This window comes from Dama dama, chromosome 4 (assembly GCF_033118175.1).
Source record: "Dama dama isolate Ldn47 chromosome 4, ASM3311817v1, whole genome shotgun sequence".
Taxonomy (NCBI): Eukaryota; Metazoa; Chordata; class Mammalia; order Artiodactyla; family Cervidae; genus Dama; species Dama dama.
The window spans coordinates 58,580,643-58,601,429 of NC_083684.1; the positions used below are offsets into that span (position 1 = coordinate 58,580,643).

At 52.8% G+C, this 20,787-nt stretch overlaps 1 protein-coding gene across 1 annotated transcript; it reads right to left on the reverse strand.

Moving 5' to 3' along the window:
- Positions 1-1,881: 1,881 nt before the first annotated feature.
- Positions 1,882-11,145, reverse strand: CKM (creatine kinase, M-type). Its single transcript, XM_061135870.1, has 8 exons — positions 11,097-11,145; positions 8,713-8,926; positions 7,591-7,745; positions 7,028-7,160; positions 4,887-5,058; positions 3,485-3,608; positions 2,894-3,083; positions 1,882-2,387 (listed from the first exon to the last, which is right to left on the reverse strand). Exons 2-8 carry the CDS (start codon positions 8,903-8,905, stop codon positions 2,209-2,211), a joined length of 1,146 nt encoding a protein of 381 aa, XP_060991853.1. The 5' UTR covers positions 8,906-8,926; positions 11,097-11,145; the 3' UTR covers positions 1,882-2,208.
- Between the last annotated feature and the right edge of the window lie 9,642 nt (positions 11,146-20,787).

The following is a 20,787-nucleotide window of genomic DNA, read 5'->3' on the forward strand; positions in this document are numbered from 1 at the left end:
GTTCCCAGCCCTGGGCTGGGACACAGTGGGGGCCAGGACAACCCCAGCCCTGCCTTCACATAGGGCTCACAGTCCAGGGGAGGAGGCAGCTGTGTCCTCAGTGATGATTCTGGAGTCGGTGAGGCTCGTTGGGGGAGTGCAGAAGGGGAAAGTGCCCTCACCAGGGAGGACTTCCTGGAGGAGGAGGCTCAGCTCCCCTGGGACAGGGAGAATGGTGAGCAGCTAACCAGACAGAATCGGGGGGCCTGGGTTGGGGGCAGGCATGAGTTCTAAGCAGAGAGAAGCAAGTACAAGTCCTTCAGCAAACGACATGTGACTTGACTGTGTGTGGCGTCACTGTGAGAGATGAGGCTGGAGGGCTGGTCGGCCTCGAAGGTCGTGGAGAGTTACCTGGGCTTTGTACTGAGGGTACTGGGGAGCCACAGCAAGGTCATTGAGTAAGAGAGTGTCAGGGGCAGGCAGGTTTGTGCTGTGAAGGGAGGGAGGGAATCAGGTCAGAAGGGCAGGGGGACAGAAAGTGGGGAGGGAAGGGGTGGACTTCAGGCTTAGGAGGCAAAATGGGAGGGACAGACATGGTAGCAGACAGGTGCCTGGATGGCAGACTTGATGCTCGGACCATGGTCTGTGCTGTATGTGGCACTGCGGGTGGAGCTCAGATTAGTGATGGGATCTTCAGTTGGGGGCAGTATTGTAAAGCACATCCAAACATCCACCAGACCCTGAGTGCCCTGACCTTTGGGGTCTCTTCTGTTTCCATAATCTTTCTGGAAACTTGGGGACATCCCAAGGCCTCAGTCTCCCCTCTGGAAAATGGAGAGATTTCTTGATCTCTAAGGGCCCTTTACCTGTGTGACTTAAGGATGGAAAATGTGCCTCCTCCAGGTCCCTGGCGGGCTCTGTCTTCCTAACTTTGCCTCACATTTTCTTCTAAAACCTTTGTCTCTTTGGGGGCCCACCCTCTACCCCCTTGATAATGGAGGCCTCATCGTATTGGGTCAAGTAGAAGTGGTTGACGTGGCTGACATCCAATACGTGTTCAGATGTTTCTTGCCTTCCATTACCCACTTCTCCCATTCCCGACCCCAAGGCCACTTTCTGCTCTTTCCTGGAACCAAGCTCTCCAAAAGGCCTGTCCTCAAAGACTTCACAGGGATGCTGTGACCCAAGCTCCAGCCTGGAGGAAGAAACAGCTTGGGCAGACATTAGGGTGGGGATTGCACAGTGTAAGGAACGGAAAAGTGTATAGAGGAATCATAAGAAAAGAACTGGAAAGAAGAGCCTTCGGCATGTGGTACGCATTTGTTTGACCTTGAAGAAGCACACATAATAGAGCATTCTAGGAGACGTGGGAAACCATGGCAGGTTCTTGAGCAAAGCAAGGGAAGTTGAAAAGAGGAGCGCAAATTCAGATATGTTGTTTGACCTCCGTTTCTCCCTAGAATGGATCCTGTGTTTGAGATCTGAGCATGAGTGATTGGGAGCAGAGGTTGGGAAGGGCCCAAGCTCAGTTTGTGACACTGGACCACACCTCTCTGGATCTCAGATTCCCCATAGAGCCTTGTAATGTTTTAATTAGCTGCTGTACCCTGAACTTGCCTCATTTTAGAGATGGGAAAAGATGAGAAGGGAATGACTACCCACTCCAGTATTCTTGCCTGGAGAATTCCACGGACAGAGGAGCCTGGCGGGCTACAGTTCATGGGGTCGCAAAGAGTCAGACACGACTGAGCGACTAACGCTTTCACTTTACAGGTGGAATAAAACGTGTAGCCCTAGGACATGCCTAGAGACAACAAGCCACTTTGAGGTCACATAGTAGCCAATTGCCGAAGTTTTTCCTCCTCCTCCTCCTTCAGTACTAATAACTATCAAACACAACGCTAAGGCCACCATTGCTTTTATTTGTTGCTTTGAGTGGAGAAAAAGCAACAGCTCCAGGTGAGGTCTATTAGCCAGAGCTCCTGGTGGTGGGCGGAGCTTGGGGAAAAGAAGAGGAGACCGTAAGGGAGGTTTTTCATTGGCCAGAACCCAGAGGATGGAGCCCATTGGTTGGAATTCTGGTTGGAACTGGAACTAGAAGGATGGATAGAGCCCCAGGTGGACCAAACGTTTATAGGCTGGGCTCCAGGAGGAAGGGGCGGGCCTCCGGTGGGCTGGGTCCTCCCTTGGGCTGGGGCTGCAGCAGTCGGCGGCGGGCTGGCTGTGCGCCTACTTCTGAGCGGGGATCATGTCGTCGATGGACTGGCCCTTCTCCAGCTTCTTCTCCATCTCCACCATGAGCTTCACACCATCCACCACCAGCTGCACCTGTTCTACCTCCGACGAGCCCAGCCGGTCGGCGTTGGACACGTCGAACACTGAGCCCACGGCAGCCGTGTCCACACCACCTGCGGAAGTAGGAAGCAGGGGCTAAGGAGCCAGCAGAAATGCTGGAGCGGGGCCTGGAACGCGGGCCGCCGCGCCAACAGCGCAGGCGGACGTACTGGGTGAATGCCTACTGTGTTAAATGCATGCACTTTCCTGAGCGTCTGCCTATTCTCGGGCTAGCTCTAGGTACCTCACCCCTCAACCATCCAACATCTTGGGTAACGGAGTTGAGCTCAGGAGCCGGGCTGCCTGGGGTCGAATCCTGACCATCCTCCCGTTTACAGACGGGAAAGTGAGGCCCCCTAGGCGGCCAGCGACATACACAGTGTATATTAATCATACAACCATGATGGTATATGGACTCCTCTGAGATAAGGCGTGCTGATGCCTATTTTCAGAGGAAGAACTGAAACTCACAGAGGACCAGCCCTTGCCGACCCCCAGAACCCGTGGGGATGCCCCTGCTCCCCTTCAGCCGCCGCTAAGGGCCAGCCCTGGAAGCCGCGTGAGGGAACATGGGCCGCACCTGTGCCTCGCTTCTGCAGGCGCAGGCGAGTGAGGATCTCCTCGAACTTGGGGTGCTTGCTCAGGTGCGCCAACTTGACATGCACGCCTCCACGCAGCCCCGTGCCCAGGTTAGATGGGCAGGTGAGCACGTAGCCCAGGTGCTCGTTCCACATGAACGGGTGGCCGGCTTTCTTGAATATCTCCTCAATCTGAGGTAGGGGGAGAGGACCCGGGATCAGCGCTGCGGGCGCCCCCAAATACACCCACCACCCGGACAGGGATCCGAGGGACGGGGGTGAGAATGTCGGTGGCGGTAGGACTCCGAGAGGGCGGAGGCACGAGATTCTCGGGGGCAGGGGCCCGACCGCACAAGTGATGGCTCAATTCTTAGGAGACGGGGCCTGAGGACGCCTTGAAGGCGGGTTCTTGTCCGCGGGGCTTGAGGACAGGGGTGGGGCCGGTTTCCCAAAGGGCGGGGCTTTGGAAAGCGAGGGCGGAGCACCGCTGAGGGGCGTGGCTTCGGCGCGGGGAGGAGCCGGGTTACGAGGGGCGAGGGCCCGGAAAGCGGCTGGGGGCGGTCACGTGGAGTCACGCGAGGACAGGCACCCACCTTCTGCAGCCCCACGCAGAAGCGGCGGAAAACCTCCTTCATGTTGCCCCCCTTCTCCATGGAGATGACTCGGAGGTGGTCCTCCTCGTTCACCCACACCAGGAAGCTCTTGTTGTCATTGTGCCTAGCAACGGGCGCAGCGAAAGGTCAGGGAACCAGCTCCGCGGAAACCCCGTTCCCCTCCCTCTTGCAAACACACGTCCACCGCTAGGGGGCAGCGGGCCTAAGGGGCACGAGGCCTGAGCATCTCAGTCTCAGCAGCTTGTACACCTTTAAATGTCACAGGACCCGTGAAATCTCGAATCGTGGGATCAGTGGCTTTTAGGGTCTTAATTCTTTGCACAATATTATAGACTCTTAGAATCGCTGAAAAACGAAAACCGAGAATCAGAATTGATAAATCTTCCATGACATTGTGACATCGCAGAAGGAGTCTTAGGCTAGAAAACTTTAGAATCTGGAAATGGTTGAAACCATTGACTCACAAAACCTGACATTAGTGGAACCTGGAAACACTTAAAATCTTGAAATCTTACAACCTATACTCTCCAAATTGTTTGAAACCGAGGCCCTCAAAACCTTTTAAAGCCTTTGACTATCAGAATCTGGCGGGGGGCTGGGCGGGGAGGGTGCGGGGTGGTTTCCCTGATAGGTCAGTTGGTAAAGAATCCGCCTGCAATGCAGGAGACCCCGGTTCAGTTCCTGGGTCGGGAGGATCTGCTGGAGAAGGGATAGACTACCCACTTCAATATTCTTGGGCCTCCCTTGTGGCTCAGTTGGTAAAGAATCCGCCTGCAATGTGGGAGACCTGGGTTCTATCCCTGGGTTGGTTGGGAAGATCCTCTGGAGAAGGGAAAACCTACCCACTGCAGTATTCTGGCCTGGAGAATTCCAGTCCATAGGGTCACAAAGAGTCAGACACGACTGAGCAACTTTCACTTTCATCAGAATCGGGGATTAAAAAATTACTAGAAAACCCAGCTAGCAACAATAATTAGCAATAAAAATCATGCCAATGGCCAGTATGGATACTTACTATATACCAGACTCTTTTCCCAGAATACTTTGCATAAACTAATCCATTAATCCTCATAAGAACCCCAAGAGCTAGGAATTATCATGATCGCATTTTATAGATGGAGATTTGGGGCAGAGAAACATTAAATTACGTGCCCAAGATCACACAGCTAGTAAGTGGCAGCCCTGGGATTTGAACCTAGGGAGTCTGGTTCAAATCTGAGTTTCAAGCTTCTTAAAATGTGACATGCAGACCACAGGGAAGGCAGGGGTGGAGGGCAAGATCACCCTGGAGAATTGCTGTTATGGTCTTGACTCTGATGAAGGGTCATGGGACGACTAGAGGAGGCGGGGCAGAAGGGGGGCATTGGGCAAGGGGCCTCACCAGATGCCACGGGCATCGGGCCAGTCTCGGGCCATGCCTGAAGCCAGCAGCAGCGGGGACACGGGCTTGTCGAAGAGGAAGTGGTCGTCGATGAGCTGCTGCTGCTCCTGCTCTGTCATGCTCTTCAGAGGGTAGTATTTCCCCTTGAACTCGCCCGTCAGGCTGTTGAGGGCTGGTGAGGGGCCACAGGAAGGAGGGGTCAACAGCCTGCTCTACAAGTGGGCTGCAGAGGCCCTGGGCACCCCACACTGCTGTCCCTCAGGGGCCTGGGCCTTGACCCTGTGGAGGTTCTAAAGGTGGCTAAGCCCAAATTCATGACCTCCTCCCAAAAAAACCATGCTCCTCCGCTGTCTGCCCAGGCCTGGGAACACCCACACCATGTGGGTGTGGACCAAAAACATGGATTCTGCCTTGCCTGCCACCAATTCTCACATCCAGTCAGTCCACCTGCGGGCAATAGTGTGCTGGTGCCCACTCCTGCTGGCTGGTAGGACAGAGTCAAAGTCTCAGGAATCTGGGAGCCATCAGTAAACAATATTATATATAGTATTTGTGTATGTTCATAGGTATTCATAATACATAGTATGTATTATGTGTTGGAGGAGGAAATGGCAACCCACTCCAATATTCTTGCTAGTAAAATCTCATGGACAGAGGAGCCCAGCAGGCTGGTCCATGGATTTGCAAAGAGTCAGACATGACTGAGCAGTTGAGCATACACACACACATATATTATGTATATAATAAATATATAATACATATATGCATTTGTATATATTCATATCTTCATAAGACATGACAAATATGTATTATGTGTATAATGTATTTCTATAATACACATATTTTAAAATGTTATACATATTTGTTTAATATACTACATAATATGTTCTGTATCATATACTACCTACTATATTATATTGTTAAAAATAAATTATAAAAACAAACTATATTGGGTTGGCCAAAAATTTGAGTTTTCCTATAACATCTTTCGGAATGAACTTTTTGGTCAACCCAGTATTTAAAATGAAGATAGTAAGTACTCAGGACTATCACTTGCTAGTTACTTTACTACACTTACTATTTTCTATGTTCTTGAAGTCACCTGTTGTATCTGTGTGGTGGAAATTCTACATAAGCACATGCTGCTGCACATCTCTTCCCATTACCCCTCTATGTATGATGTCATGTGGTTAGCTTAAAATTGGCCTCTGTAGGAGAATTTACACCAGAGAAATTGGCAGTTGCTGGCCGAAAATCAAGGCTGCTGCTGCTTTTTTTTTTTTTTTAGAGCCAGTTGTTAAACATTTAGCAGAATGACCCACTCTTTCTCCTCATCCCACTGCTCCCCTCACTCCCCGGCCCCACCTGGACCCCAGCAGTTGCCCTTCTCCATCTCTCCTACCTCTGCCCACCGTCTGTTCCTCACCAGGGGGATCCATGTAAGTCTGAACCTGTACCTTCTCTACTCACCACTGTCCTCTTCCCACAGGGTCAGAGCCAAAGTCCTCCCAACAACCCACAAAGCTCTGTACAACCTGGTCACCCCAACACCCCTCTGACCTCATTTCCTCCCCTCTCCCCATCACCCACTCAGCTCCAGCAACACTGGTCTCCTTGCTATTCCTCCAACACAGCTTCCCACCCCAGGGCCTTTGCACTGCTGTTCACTGCCTAGATGTCTTCCCAAGGTTGGCTCCTTGTCAAGCATGTCTCAACTCTTTTCCAACATAGCTACGCACAGTCATTCTGTGCCACAACCCTTGTTTCTTGGCTTCATGGCATTTGGGCATGATTTTATTCTTTTGTTGGTTTCAGTGTTTCCTCTTATCTCCCCACCATGCTGACAGCTCTGTGAGAGCAGTGACCTTGGTCCATCTTATTCATCATGGGAACCCCAGCTCCCCACACAGGGCCAGAACAACCGTAAATGTTTGCTGGATGGATGGATGGATGGATGAATAGATGGACAAATGTCAGGACCCTGGCACAGTTGGGTGTTAAATCTTGACAGCATCCCTTAGACCTCCCCCAGGGGTAATACTGCCGGCTGTCACTCACCAAGCACCCGTGATTATCAAGTTCTTGCAGTGTTTTGGCAAATGGGGGCTCAAGGGGGTCCAGAGCTGGGGTGGGGCTCTCACCGTCCACAGAGAGTTTCTCCACGGCCCGGCGCTCGCCGCGGGAGCAGTGGGGGGGCAGTGCGTAGCCCTTGATGCTGCGGCCCGTGCGGACACGGCTGCTGAGCACATAGTGGGGGTCCAGATCGTCTCCACCCTAGGGAACGGGTGGGAGTCAGGGCAGGGCAGACCATCCTGTGTGCCCTGTCCCCTCCCCACCAAAATCAGATCTCCCCCGCAGGCCCTCCCAGCCCTCTTGGGCTCTCAGCTGCTTCCTTTGGTTCTTCCCTCCCTGCTGGCCTCTCTCCCCCTCCTTCCCTGGCTCTGTCTCTCTTTTCTCTCTCTCTCCCCATCTTTATCTCCCTTTCCATCTCTGTGTCTCTGCTTCTCCCTTGACTCCCTAGATGGTTTCTACCTGCTTTCCTCTCTCTCTCTCTCTCTCCCCCCACCCCTATCTCCTTGGCTGTCTTCTGTGTCTGCCTGTCCATCTCTCTTCCCATCCCCCTCTGTTTCTCTCCATCTGTCTCCGTGTCTCTCTGGGTGTCTCCTCCCCCTCCCCCATCCTGCTCTCCCCCGGGGTGGCCGACCTTGAGGTTCTCATGGTTGAGGTCAGTCTTGTGCTTGTCCGTGGGTTTGTAGCCCCCATGCCGGTCCTGGATGATGGGGTCAAAGAGTTCCTTGAAAACCACGTAGGACTCCTCATCACCAGCCACACAGCCCACGGTCATGATGAAGGGGTGACCTGGGGGGGTCAAAGGGAGGTCAGAGGTGCTTGTCAGCCACGGGGAAGGCCTGGGCTCCTGGGTCCAGTGTAGACTGTGTGTGCACACGTGTGTGTATGTGTGTGTATGTGTGCGTATGTGCAAGGGAGTTCATTGAGCACCTTGGGTCAGAACTGAGGAGGCTGAGGGTGGGTAGGAATGGGGAGAGAAGACTGGGGGAGATCGCGGTGGTATCTGGGGGTGGGCGGTGAGAGGAAGGCTGAGCGCAGGACAAAGGAGAAAGGAAAGTCTGAGGGGCGAGTTACTAAAAATATTACCACGTGAGACTCTCCAAATCAAGGGATCTTCCCCTAAAAATGTTCAGAACCTTGGAGACTATCAGCCCCCCACCAATAAGAAGAGGCTTTAAAGACCCTCTTGGGCTTCCCTGGTAGTCAAATGGTTAAGACTCAACACTCCCAATGCAGGGGGCCAGGGTTCAATCCCTGGTCGGAGAACTAAGATCCTGCAGGCCTTGTGGCCAAAAGAAAAAAACCCTCTTATTTCTCAAGTGGGGAAACAGAGGCCTGAAGAGAAAGGGCCTCTCCCCTCAGTCATGAGTTGGGGGCTGAGGCTGGAAGCTGGTCTCCGGCTGAGTTCCACCTGCCCTGGTGGGGTGTTCCTGGAGAAGGAACCCCCCGTCAGAGTCAGAGCGCTCACTCAGAGCCAGGAGCCGCTCCACATGCCTATGTTTGCCCAACCTGGGTGCCCATTTTTCAGGTGAGGAAACTGAGGCCTGGAAGATGCAATAGCCTCCCTCAGGGGTGTCTCACATGATGCTCGCACACGTTGAGCGAGTGGTTTGCCACCTGCCAGACCCTGTCCCAGGCCCTCACACATTGAACTCATCTGTTTCTCACGGCAGCTCCATGAGTATGGTCCCCACTTTACAGATGGGAAAACTGAGGCCAGTCTCACAGCCCCTGTGACGCCCCCCCGGAGGCCTACCTGGGTTGTCCACACCTGTCTGGATGACATCATCCAGAGTGAAACCGGACGGCGTCTCCTTGTCCCGCAGCTTCTTGTACAGCTCAAGGGTCAGCGCCTTGGCCATGTGATTGTTGTGCTTGCTGAGGTCCGGGTACTCCTCCTCCGGCTTGAAGTTCAGCTTGTGCTTGTTGTGGGTGTTACCGAACGGCATGGTGGCGGCGGTGTGGGGGGCCTGGTGGGGAGGGGTGGAGGGGGGTGTTAGGTCACACCCACAGAGACCAGCTAGAGAGCAGAGCCAGGCCCTGGGCTCAGGCAGGCCTGAGGGAGCCAGGGGGATCCTCTCTCTGAGCCCGTGCGTCTCTGGGATGTATCACGAGTCTGGGGTTGGGGTCTGAGCTCTGCCTTATCCTGCTGGTGACCCCAGGCTAGTAACATTGCTAGAGACTCAGTTTCTCCAGCTGGAAAAATGGAGGGAGGAACCCCTCAAGCCGTAGTAGTAACTGTGATAAGATATGATAACTGAAAAAAAAAAAGATATGATAACTGATAGATAAGAGTGTCGGTTCCAGAATCAGGCAGCCTGGCTTTGAATCCCAGCTCTGGTGTGTGACCTTGGGCAACTTGCTTAACCTCTCTATGCCTCAAAGTAATCACCTGTAAAATGCGGGTAGAATAGCATTCATCTCATGGAGGTGTTGGAAGGATGCGATGAGTTCATTATGTAAAGCACTTAAAATAGTGCCCGACACACACTAATCATTATTTTGCTAGCTATTGTTGTTATTGTTGTTTTGATTTACGAGGAGCTGGTGAGGGTGGAGGATGTTACTGGGAATGAGTGTGCGAGCAGAGAAGGGACATTCTCTCTATGAAGATTCTTGGGTGCTCAGTCGAGGGAGGAGAGGCAGGGTAGGAGGGATGGCTGGGGGCCTGCCCCCACCTCTGCGTGCTGACACTGTCCTACGGGGCACAGTTAAGACAGAGCTGGGTTCAAATCCCATCTGTGCCATCTCTGGGCTTTGTGACCCTCGGTCAGCTGCTCAGTCTTTCTGAGCCTCTGTCTTCTGTGAACCGAACCTTCCCCATGGGGTTGCCAGGAGGATTCTTTGAGCTCCAGCATGAAGCCAGTTGAGCACACCCCGGCATGGAGCTGGGACCTGGTAAAGAACCTGCCTGCCAATGCAGGAGATGTAAGAGATGAGAGTTCACTCCTTGGATCGGGAAGATCTCCTGGAGGAGCAAATGGCAACCCCTTCCAGTACTCTTGCCTGGAGAATCCCTTGGACAGAAGAGCCTGATGGGCTAACACTCCATAGCGCCACAAAGAGTCTAAAGCAACTAGCACGCACACCTCTAGAAGGGTGGCTGCTGCACTGTTGTTATTACTTTTATTCACAAGACCCAGGAGGAGGGAGGCCCCTTTAGCGGTGCTGGTAGGGATGAGATGCTCATTCCCAGCTCCAGGAATGGGGAGCGGGCGGGACGGTGTGAAGGAGATGGGCATGAGGGTGAGCTGAAGGCCGAGGCATCAGGCCAAGGGGGCTGGAACCCACGAAAGCCTTTGGAGTTGATGTCCAGGGTGGGGATTTATTTTTAGAATCTGGCAGACTCCTCTCCCCCACCCCCAGCTGCCACTCCACCCCCACATTCCAGGGGCTCGGCTTGCACCAAGTCAGCAGGCCAGAGACAGGTGGGCCAGGGTGGCCGGGAGGACATGCATTTGGGGCTCAAGGGCTCTCAACCCAGAAAGGCCCCTTCAGAGCATGTCCCCACCCCCATCTCTTCTGGGGGCATGCCGGGAGAGGGCAGGGAAGCAAGGTGGGGGAGCCCAAAAGATACCAGCAGATGTAACCCAGAGCCCCTCATGCACACACCCCCACGCACCCCCAGGTCGCACGGTAAATGGGCCCACATGTGCACACCTCCCAGCTCAGGGACACCCGGCATACAGGGGCTCATGCAGGAACCACGGAAAGTCAGACAGACACAAGGTCACACTGTGCAGAACACAATGGGCCACAAGGTCACTAAGGCAAAGAGCCTGACAGGTGATACACAGACACCTCCCACGGCTTACGGCGCCCCGTCCTGGTGACAGACCATCATGAACAAGGCCTGGCCCGCAGCCCCTTGCAGGGCAGAGACAGCTGGCCGCTGTCAAGGCTCCTTTCCATCCTGGGGTCTCCCCCCAGAACGCTTGCCCCCGCGATCACAAGCCACTGCCGGGAGTCAGGGGCTCCCAGGTGGCGGGGACTCTCTGACACAAGGACCACCTTGCCACACACCGATCCACCTGCACGCGGGGGCATGTGGGAGGCAACATGCAAGGCCCCTTCCAGAGACAGTGCGAACTCTGGCTCCCATGGAAGACACTCCACTCTGGACCCTTCCCTGGGCAGTACCTGGCTGGGCGTTAGCTGGAAGGGGCTGTCTGTATCCCGGAGGCGACACTGACCCAAAGGAAGGGCTTGCAGCCCTGGCCTTATATAGGGGGGGCCTGGGCCGTGTGATTGGCTGGGAGGGGCTGCCCCTTGGGAGTGGGCCGGAGGGCAGCTGAGCTCTCTACCTCACTGCCCGGGCATCGTGCCCACCCCGAACCCAGGCATGCCTCGCACCCAGCCCCATAGCCTTGTATGGGCTGCGCCAGGGTCTGGGCCCATAATCCCCCCCGCCACCAAGCTGGTCCCCCGACCAAGTGCTGAGTCGGGCTGGCAGGGACAGCTGGACCCCGGCCAGGGCCACGGGATAGTGTCAGAAAACGTCCCAGGCACGTAGAAGTCACCCTCCCCTGGCCCTCTGCTAGGCCATTGCCTCCCCTGAGCCCCCAGTGGCCTTGACCCCAGCACACAGCAGGTCCTGAGCCGTGTCCCTGAGGAAACCTTGCAATGGCCCCTGAAGGTCAGGTCTTTGGTTTTCCTGCAGAGGAAAGGCCCCAGAGAGGCTGTGTGACTTGCCTGCTATCACCCAGCTATAGGGAATGTGTGACCAAGGCCGGGGTGGGAACAGGGGACAGCTGACCCCAGAAGCCTGTGCTAGGATGCACCTTCCTCCTCGGAAGTGCAGGGGAGGAAAACTGAGGCTGGGCCAAGCTAGGGCGGATCTCACTCAAGGCCAGGTTGAAGGTGGTGGTCACCCTTCCCACTCCAGTCCACCAGCCCAGTGACCCAGGAAGATTTCCGCCGTGGAGGGTACAGGGAGGGACGGCCTGCTGGGAAGGGAGTTTATTTTTAGAGCTCACTGCTGCGATCTCCTCTGGGAGACCCGAGGTGCTGGGGCTGGGGGGGGCGTGGGGGCAGGTGTTGGTGGGGTGAGGTCACCACGTGTCCGGGTTAATTATAACCCAGCGTCTCGGGTGTCCCTTGGCCTCGCCTCCTTACAAGGGCAGCCGTGAACTCGGGAGGCCACCCCTAGCCACGGTGGAAGGGGGCTGGGTGGTAGCTCAGGTCAGGGACGCGCTCAGATCCAGGCTTGATCGGGGACCGCAAGGGCTGAGAAGGAGATCCTGCAGAAATGGGACGGCACAGCGGGAATGGTGTCCTCGGCCTGGAAGGCACCAAGACTGCAGGACGCACGGATCGGGCAAGTCCAGGGAGCAGGAAACCAGGGAGCACCCAGTATGGAAACAAAGAAGAGAATGTTCCTTTCCTCTGGAGTTCCTCCCTCCTCCTGGGTCTACCCCGCTTCTTCCTAGGCAGGGAACAGTGATCTAGGGAAAAGGGGGCCCCTTCTGCCTCTCCTGATGTTCCTGGTGGGAGGGGGGCTATTTAGAAAACTTTTCTCCTTGGGGCCTAGTCCCTGATCGCTCCCCTCACTGTTCTGTCCCAGCAAGGTCAGTGGGTCAAAGCACTCCTTCATAGTTACAGAAACTGAGACCCAGAGAACTAAAAGGAACTGGTCTAGAATCGTTATGCGTGTATCATGTCAACAATTATTTATTAAGCACTTACTGGGACCCAGCAGAAGATAACCCAAACCCCTGTCCTCATGGAGGTAACATTTTAGTGAGGGTGAACAAGTTGTTATACATTTTAATGTTGGGGACAATGGGGCTTTGAAGGAAAGGGACAGAGGGTAAAAGATGCAAGTGACGGGACACAGCGGAGGAGATCAGGTCAGACCTCGCTGGGGAGGTGACATCCAAGCAGAGACCAGAGGGAGCCAGCCATGTGGATATCTGGAAGGGGGACAGCAGGTGCAAAGGCCCTGAGGTGGGAGTGGCTTGGCATGTCAGAGAGACAGGGAGGAGGCTGGAGCAGATGGAGGGGAGAGTGGGAGGAAGAAGATGAGGTTGGAGGGGGGCCAGGGGCAGATCTGTAGGGTCCTAGGGCTCTGATGGGAGTCCCTGAGGGTTGTGAGCAAAGGAGAGACAGGATCCAGCCACGTCACACACAGCCCAGCCCCCGGGGCCCCTAATAACCCCTTGTGTGGACATCTGACATTCCTCTTGGCCACAGAGCATCCGAAGCCCTTTCTACATTGAGGGAGTTCCCCACCCTTTGACCACCTCCTTTGAAGAAGCCCAAATGTCAGAAACTCAGTTTCCCAGAACCCTTTGCAGCAATGGTTCGGTCATGTGACCTAGGAGGAGCCAATCAAACCCTCCAGTAGGATCTTGCAGTCATGTGACCTGGGCTGAGCCAATCAAACCCTCCAGCAGGATCATAAGCTCTGCCTCCTTTATCTTGAGTCTTGCAGAAACAGTTGGCCTTGGGGAGCACTGTGAGCCTTATCGTATAACTTCCTTCCACTCCTTCCACTCCTTGAGCCCCTCAGTCTCCAAGGCTTGTCCCTCCCCCGTCCCATACCTCAAGAAAGTGAAGTCGCTCAGTCGTGTCCAACTCTTTGTGACCACTTGGACTGTGGCCCACCAGGCTCCTGCGTCCATGGGATTTTCCAGGCAAGAATACTGGAGTGGGTTGCCATTTCCTTCTCCAGGAGATCTTCCCGAACCAGGGATTGAACCCAGGTCTCCCGCATTGTAGGCAGACACTTTACCGTCTGAGCCACCACAGGACCTCCACATTCCCTCCTGCCCTAGTCTCCTCGTTGGTCTCCTGACCCAGTCTTGGCCCCTCCCACCTCTCTCTCTGCTGACCTCTCCTGCTCAGAACCTGCCATGGCTCCCCAGTGCTCACCAGAGAAATGATTATTTGTTGACTAGGTAAATAATAGCCTTATCAATCAGTTGGAAACCCCTCCACCCAGCTTAGGCAGAAAGGGCTTTCCTACCAAATGCTTACAAGATTGTTACAAGGGCTGAAGGAACAACTCTTGCCCTCAGAATCATGCTTCCTCCGGGAAACTGGACATGCTAGAAGGAGGTTAGCATGGAGGTTAAATGGCCTCTCCACTTTGTGGGAAAGATTGAAGGCAGGAGGAGAAGGGGGCGATAGAGGATGAGAAGGTTGGGTAGCATCACTGACTCGATGGACATGAGTTTGCAAACTCTGGGAGATAGTGAAGGACAGCCTGGCATGCTGCAGTCCGTGGGGGTCACAAAGAGTTGGACACGACTTAGCGACTGAACAACAGTTAACTCTCATGGAGCACTCCTACATGTCAAGTGAAGTCGCTCAGTCGTGCCTGACTCTTTGCAACCCCATGGACTGTGTAGCCCAGCAGGTTCCTTTGTCCATGGAATTTTCCAGGCAAGAATACTGGAGTGGGTTGCCATTTCCTTCTCCAAGTACATGTCAAGTACTAGGCTAACTGCTTGACATTTACTAACTCATTTACTTCTGAGCCTTACCAACAATAAGGCTCAGAGAGGTTAACTGACTTGTCCAAGGTCGCACAGCTGGGAAGGAGCAGAGCTGGGACTCCAACTGGCACAGGGCTGCTGAAAGTGGGTTCAGGGTTTGGTGAAGATAATTTCCAGGCTTCTCAGCAAGGTGAGACTATATTGTCAGCCCCAGCGTCCCTTTCTAGGTCTTCAGGCCCACATCCCCTTGCCCACTTCATCACCCTAGCAGTCTGACTTCAGGTTTCAATCACTGTATGGTATTAACCAGTTTTAGTTTTCCAACAGTGCTATGAGGTAGGTCCTGAAAATTTTACACAGCAGGAACGTGAAGCCAGAGAGTCTGAGTCACTTGCCCAAAATCACTCAGCTGGAAAGAAGCAGACTGGATGAGGTAGTCACTCCTTTCCTCACTTCCCCTCATTTTACAGAGTGGATGCTGAGGCTGCTAAAGGGCCCAGGATTACAGAATTCCTTGTATTCTCAGGAGGCAGAAGGTACAAGGATGCTTTATGGGTTCTCTCTTATAAGGGCATTAATCCCATTCATGAGGGCTCCACCCTCATGATCTAATCACATCATACTAATACCAAAGGCCCCGCCTATTAATACCATCACCTTTGAAGGTTAGGATTTCAACATATGAGAAAATACATTAAAATCATAGTTGTTTGTTGTTGTTTAGTCGCTAAATCATAGCTGACTCTTTTGCGACCCCTTGGACTTTAGCCCACCAGGCTCCTCTGTCCACGGGATTCTCCAGGCAAGAATGCTGGAGTGGGTTGCCATTTACTCTTCCACGGGATCTGCCCAAGCCAGGGAACAAGCCTGGGTCTCCTGCACTGGCAAGCAGATTCTCTACCACTGAGCCACCAGGAAAGCAAGTACATCATAGTATAGTACCAAAGATATATTGCTAAAGTGAAAGTGTTAGTCACTCGGTTGTGTCTGACTCTATGCAGCCCCATAGACTTTAACCCCATGGACTTTAGCCCGCCAGGCTACTCTGTCCATGGGATTCTCCAGGCAAGAGCACTGGAGTGGGTAGCTATTCCCTTCTCCAGGGGATCTTCCTGACCCAGGGATCAAGCCTGGATCTCCTGGATTGAAGGCAGATTGTTTACCATCTGAACCACAAGGGAAGCCACCTAAGTGAGGGAAATTATATATATACCTATTACCACAAAAATATAGTGAAACACACCACCCCAAAATGCAGGAGCTTAAAAGCGGATGTGGGGCTGGCTGAGTTGGTTGTCTTGGGCTGGGTGCAACTGGGAAGCTTTGTTCCATACCATTATGTTAAAAATGAGACAACAGGCTCAAAATGCTAAGACCCATGTCATAAAATCAAGGCTTAACGACAGTTGCGTCTCTTCTGGAGACTGAATCTTAAACCAGCCACTCAGATCAGCTCTAGTTAGGCAATCTGCTCAGACAGGTGCCTGCTGTCCCTAAAGGAAAGCGACCTCACAATAACCAGTCTGCTTGTTTGCCTGCTTTGTTGTTCCAGGAGCTTTCGTTCCTGCTCCCTTCCTCCTATGAGAGTCTTCCATTTTGTTTAGCTCCTCGAAGCTCCTTTCTGTCTGCTGGGTTGGGTGCTGCTTGATTTGAATCGATTTTAAGTAAACTCAATAAAATGTTAACATGCCTCAGTTTATCTTTTAACAATATGGAGATGCTGTGGTAAGAGGGAACACACAGGGGCTACGTCATGCCTCCACCTGGACGCAAGAGGGAATCTTCAAAGTCCCTGAGATCTAAGCTCAGAACTGGGAGCACTGTCACTTGTGCTCCTCTGCAATTGGCCAAAGCAAGTCGCCACACCCAAAGTCAAAGCCATCATGACCCTCCGGGGATCAGGTTTTTCTCATTTGCGTTTTTCTTAAATGGTCACTGACACTCAGTTGTATACAATTCATTTCTGTGGACTAGCTCAGGAAGATATTAGAAACTGGTAAACATGTCTGTCAAAATCACTGCAGATGGTGACTGCAGCCATGAAATTAAAAGACGTTTACTCCTTGGAAGGAAAGTTATGACCAACCTAGACAGCATATTAAAATGCAGAGACATTACTTTGCCAACAAAGGTCCATCTGGTCAAGGCTATGGTTTTTCCAGTGGTCATGTATGGTTGGTGAGAGTTGGACTGTGAAGCAAGCTGAGCACTGAAGAATTGATGCTTTTGAATTGTGATGTTGGAGAAGACTCTTGAGAGTCCCTTGGACTGCAAGAAGATCCAAACAGTCCATCCTAAAGGAGATCAGTCCTGAGTGTTCATTGGAAGGACTGATGTTGAAGCTGAAACTCCAATACTTGGGCCACCTGATGCGAAGAGCTGACTCATTTGAAAAGACTCTGATGCTGGGAGGGATTGGGGGCAGGAGGAGAAGGGGACGACAGAGGATGAGATGGTTGGATGGCATCACCAACTCAATGGAGATGAGTTTGTGTAAACTCCGGGTGTTGGTGATGGACAGGGAGGCCTGGTGTGCTGTAGTCCATGGGGTATCGAAGAGTCGGACACGACTGAGCAACTGAACTGAACTGAACTGAATCATGTCTGCTTCTTGGAAGAGTATCTGGGGATCAAGGAGACACAAAGACCTACTTTTCACTCTGTAATCTTTTGTTCTCTCTGAGCATCCTTCTGACAGCACTTTTTTTTCATGTTTCTTTTTATTTATTTGGCTGCATTGGGTCTTTGTTGTGTCATGCGAGATCTTTCGTTGCAGTGTGAGGATTCTAGTTGTGTCACACGGACTCAGTAGTTGTGACGAGTAGGCTTGGTTGCCTTTTACAGGGATTACTCATTAATCCCCACACCAGCCTCACAAAATAGGTTACCCTTGTGAGTCCATTTCTACAGACCAGGACCGTGAGGACCAGAGAGCTTAGCTCCTGGTTCAGGGATCACACAGCCAATAACTGATCGAGTAAGGATGTGCTCTAAACCATCTGACTCCACTCCACGCCGTGCACTGCTTCGGAGTGAGCGTGTTGCCACACGCTGGTTCCAGAACCAGTGTCCAGTGTTCTTAGGCCAGAACAATCGGGGACAAGGGCTCAGCTGCCCTCTTCCACCCTGTTCCCTAGACATACCTGGAGAACTAAGAGCTTGAGTTTGAATTTTATTTTCCATCAGTCAATCAACACCTGAGTACCTTCTCTGGGTTCAGGCTGTGCTGGGGAAAGTGCCTTGGCTCTGTCAACCCTCCTGGTGTTCCAGTCACCGCGAGGGAGAAAGACATGTGATGACCTAGAGTGGGCAAGGTTGCAATGTGGGAGCCCAGACGGTCGCAGGAGCCCAGGAAGGTCGTTTCCTCCAGCGAGAGGTCAGAGAGGGCTTCCGGTCGGAAAGCATCTGCATTGAGGCTCGGAGAACAGGAGAGCGGCGCGATAGTCTGGTGCCTGGTCCACGGGCCAACAGCGCCCTCTGCTGGAAACATCCTATAGTGCAGTGACCGGGATACCGCAAAGCTGGCGATGATGCTAAAATCCCGTGCTTGTAGCTTTGGCTAATTTATGTTTCTAGGACTTGATTTATTGAGTAAGTCACTCAACAGATATTTATTGAGCACCTACTTTGAGCCACGTTGTTCTAATGCTAAGGATAGCGTGCTTACAATACAGAGCCCTGCCCGAAGGGAGCTGGCATTCTAGGGGTTGTTGCTCAGTGGTGTCCGACTCTTTGTGACCCCATGAACTGCAGCATGCCAGGCTTCCCTGTCCTTCACCATCTCCCGGAGCTTGCTCAAATTCATGTCCATTGAGTCGGTGATGCCATTCAAACATCTCAGCCTCTGTCATCCCTTTCTCCTCCTGCCCTCAATCTTTTGCAACATCAGGGTCTTTTCTAATGAGTCAGCTTTTTGAATCAGGTGGCTAAAATATTGGAGCTTCAGCTTCAGCATCAGTCCTTCCAATGAATATTCAGGACTGATTTCCTTTAGGACTGACTGCTTGGATATCCTTGCAGTCCAAGGGACTCCTAAGAGTCTTCTCAAACACCACAGTTCAAAAGCCTCAGTTCTTCAACGCTCAGCTTTATGGTCCAAGTCTCACATCTATACATGACTACTGGAAAAACCATAGCTTTGAGTATATGGACATTTGTTGGCAAAGTAATGTTTCTGTTTTTTTTTAAATATAAATTTATTTATTTTAATTGGAGGCTAATTACTTTACAATATTGTAGTGGCTTTGCCATACATTGACATGAATCCGCCACGGATGTACATGGGTTCCCTATCCTGAACCCCCTCCCACCTCCCTCCCCATCCCATCCCTCTGGGTCATCCCAGTGCACCAGCCCCGAGCACCCTGTCTCATGCATCGAACCTGGACTGGCGATTTGTTTCATAGATGATAATATACATGTTTCAATGCCATTCTCCCAAATCATCCCACCCTCACCCTCTCCCACAGAGTCCAAAAGACTGTTCTATACATCTGTGTCTCTTTTGCTGTCTCGCATATAGGGTTATTGTTACCAGCTTTCTAATATGCGTTAGTATGTTTCTGCTTTTTGATATGCTGTCTAGGCTGGTCATAGCTTTTCTTCCAAGGAGCAAGCGTCTTTTAATTTCATGGCTGCAGTCACCATCTGCAGTGATTTTGGAGCCCAAGAAAATAAAGTCTGTCACTGTTTCCATTGTTTCCCCATATTTGCCATGAAGTGATGGGACTTCACCTGATGGGATGGGACTTGCCATGATCTTAGGTTTTTAAATGTTGAGTTTTGTCAGCTTTTTCACTCTCTTCTTTCACCGTCATCAAGAGGCTTTTTAGTTCCTCTTCGCTTTCTGCCATAATGGTGGTGTCATCTGCGTATCTGAGGTTATTGATATTTCTCCCGGCAATCTTGATTCCAGCTTGTGCTTCATCCAGCCCAGCATTTTGCATGATGTACTCTGTATACAAGTTAAATATGCAGGATGACAATATATAACCTTGACGTAGACCTTTCCCTGGGGGAGAACAATATGGCGTATGTGCTGAGTTGCTTTAACCGTGTCCGACTCTTTGTGACCCAAAGGACTATAGCCTGCCAGACTTCTGTGTCCTTGGGATTCTCCAGGCAAGAATACTGGAGTGGGTTGCCATGCCCTCCTCCAGGGGATCTTCCCAAACCAGGGATCACACTCGCGTCTCTTATTATCTCCCATGTAGGCAGGCGGGTTTTTTTTTTTTAGCACCACTTGGAAAGCAGAACCAATAATATAACACCACAAAATCAGCAGCTAATATTTGCTAAATGCTTCCAATCCATATATTAAGGCATTCAGTCCTCGCAGCCTTTGACTAGTTTATTACAAATTAGGGAAACGGAGACAGAGAGGTTAAGTTACTTGTCCAAAGCCTGCACAGCCAGCCAGTAAATGGTGAAATAGGATGTGAACTCAGAGCCCGATTTTTAGCCTCGCCAATAACGTGACGTAACATAACATAGTAATTATAATGTTACATAATTTTAGGTCCTGAAAAATTTTATTGACAAAATCAAGCAGAGAAATGAGATTGCGTTTCGGTGGGAAGGGTGTAGTTTAGAAACGGCGAGGAAGGCCTCTCAGAGGACAAACGTCGAGATCTGTGTGGAGAGATGTCCAAAGCGGGCGCACAGCCGAGGCGAAGGGCCGGAGGCTGGCCTTGCAAGAAGGCCATCCGTCTGGGATGCAAAGTTTCTAAGATTCCGAGTTTCCAAGATTCTAGTTTCGCGGAGACTCTCATTTTCTGCGCGCCTGCAATCATCTCGGATTCGACGTGCCGCAGAGACCACCAGCTAAACGCGCGCACAGGCTCTGCTATTCCTGCAGCGCTGGGGCGGCTGGGCTTAACGTTCCAGGAGCGGTGGGCGGGGCCGGTCTCACCTGCGGGGCGGGGCTCCAGGCCGACCCGCCCCCGAGAGGAGCCGCCCGCGGCCGGAGACTCCGGGCGCAGCTGCGGGCGGCGGGCGTGTGTGCGCAGCGCGGAGAAGCGGGACCTGGAGCCGTCCGCGGTCAGGTGGGCGCCGGGAGTGCGGGGTGGGAGTCCCGGGAGCCGAGAGGATGGAGGAGGGGGCAGAGGGTGTGGGTTGGGCCTGGCGCACCTCTGGGACCGCTGGCCTGGAGACGGGGACGGCCTTGGGGTCCCTGGACGCCCCCTGTCCCGCCCTAGGGCCCCCCCGACTCTGGAGTCCCCGCTGGGACCGCGCCCCCTCTCTCGGGGCGCAGGTAAACAGGCGCGAGGACGGGGCGGGGCCTGGGAGAGGGAGGGGGCCCTTGTGACGGCCAGGCCGGCTGGCAGGCTGGCGGGCTGTGAAACCGGGGTGCGCGGGGCTCAGCCGGCCGGCCAGGGGTAAGTTGGGTGGTT

What these genes read in the sequence shown, in the direction of transcription:
- CKM (XM_061135870.1), bottom strand. Translation starts at nt 8,905, where the DNA reads ATGCCGTTCGGTAACACCCACAACAAGCACAAGCTGAACTTCAAGCCG. An exon ending in GACAGGTGTGGACAACCCAG is followed by an intron (nt 7,746 to 8,712) that starts GTAGGCCTCCGG and finishes TGACCCCCCCAG; the next exon opens with GTCACCCCTTCATCATGACC. An exon ending in CCTGCAGAAGCGAGGCACAG is followed by an intron (nt 2,388 to 2,893) that starts GTGCGGCCCATG and finishes CTACTTCCGCAG; the next exon opens with GTGGTGTGGACACGGCTGCC.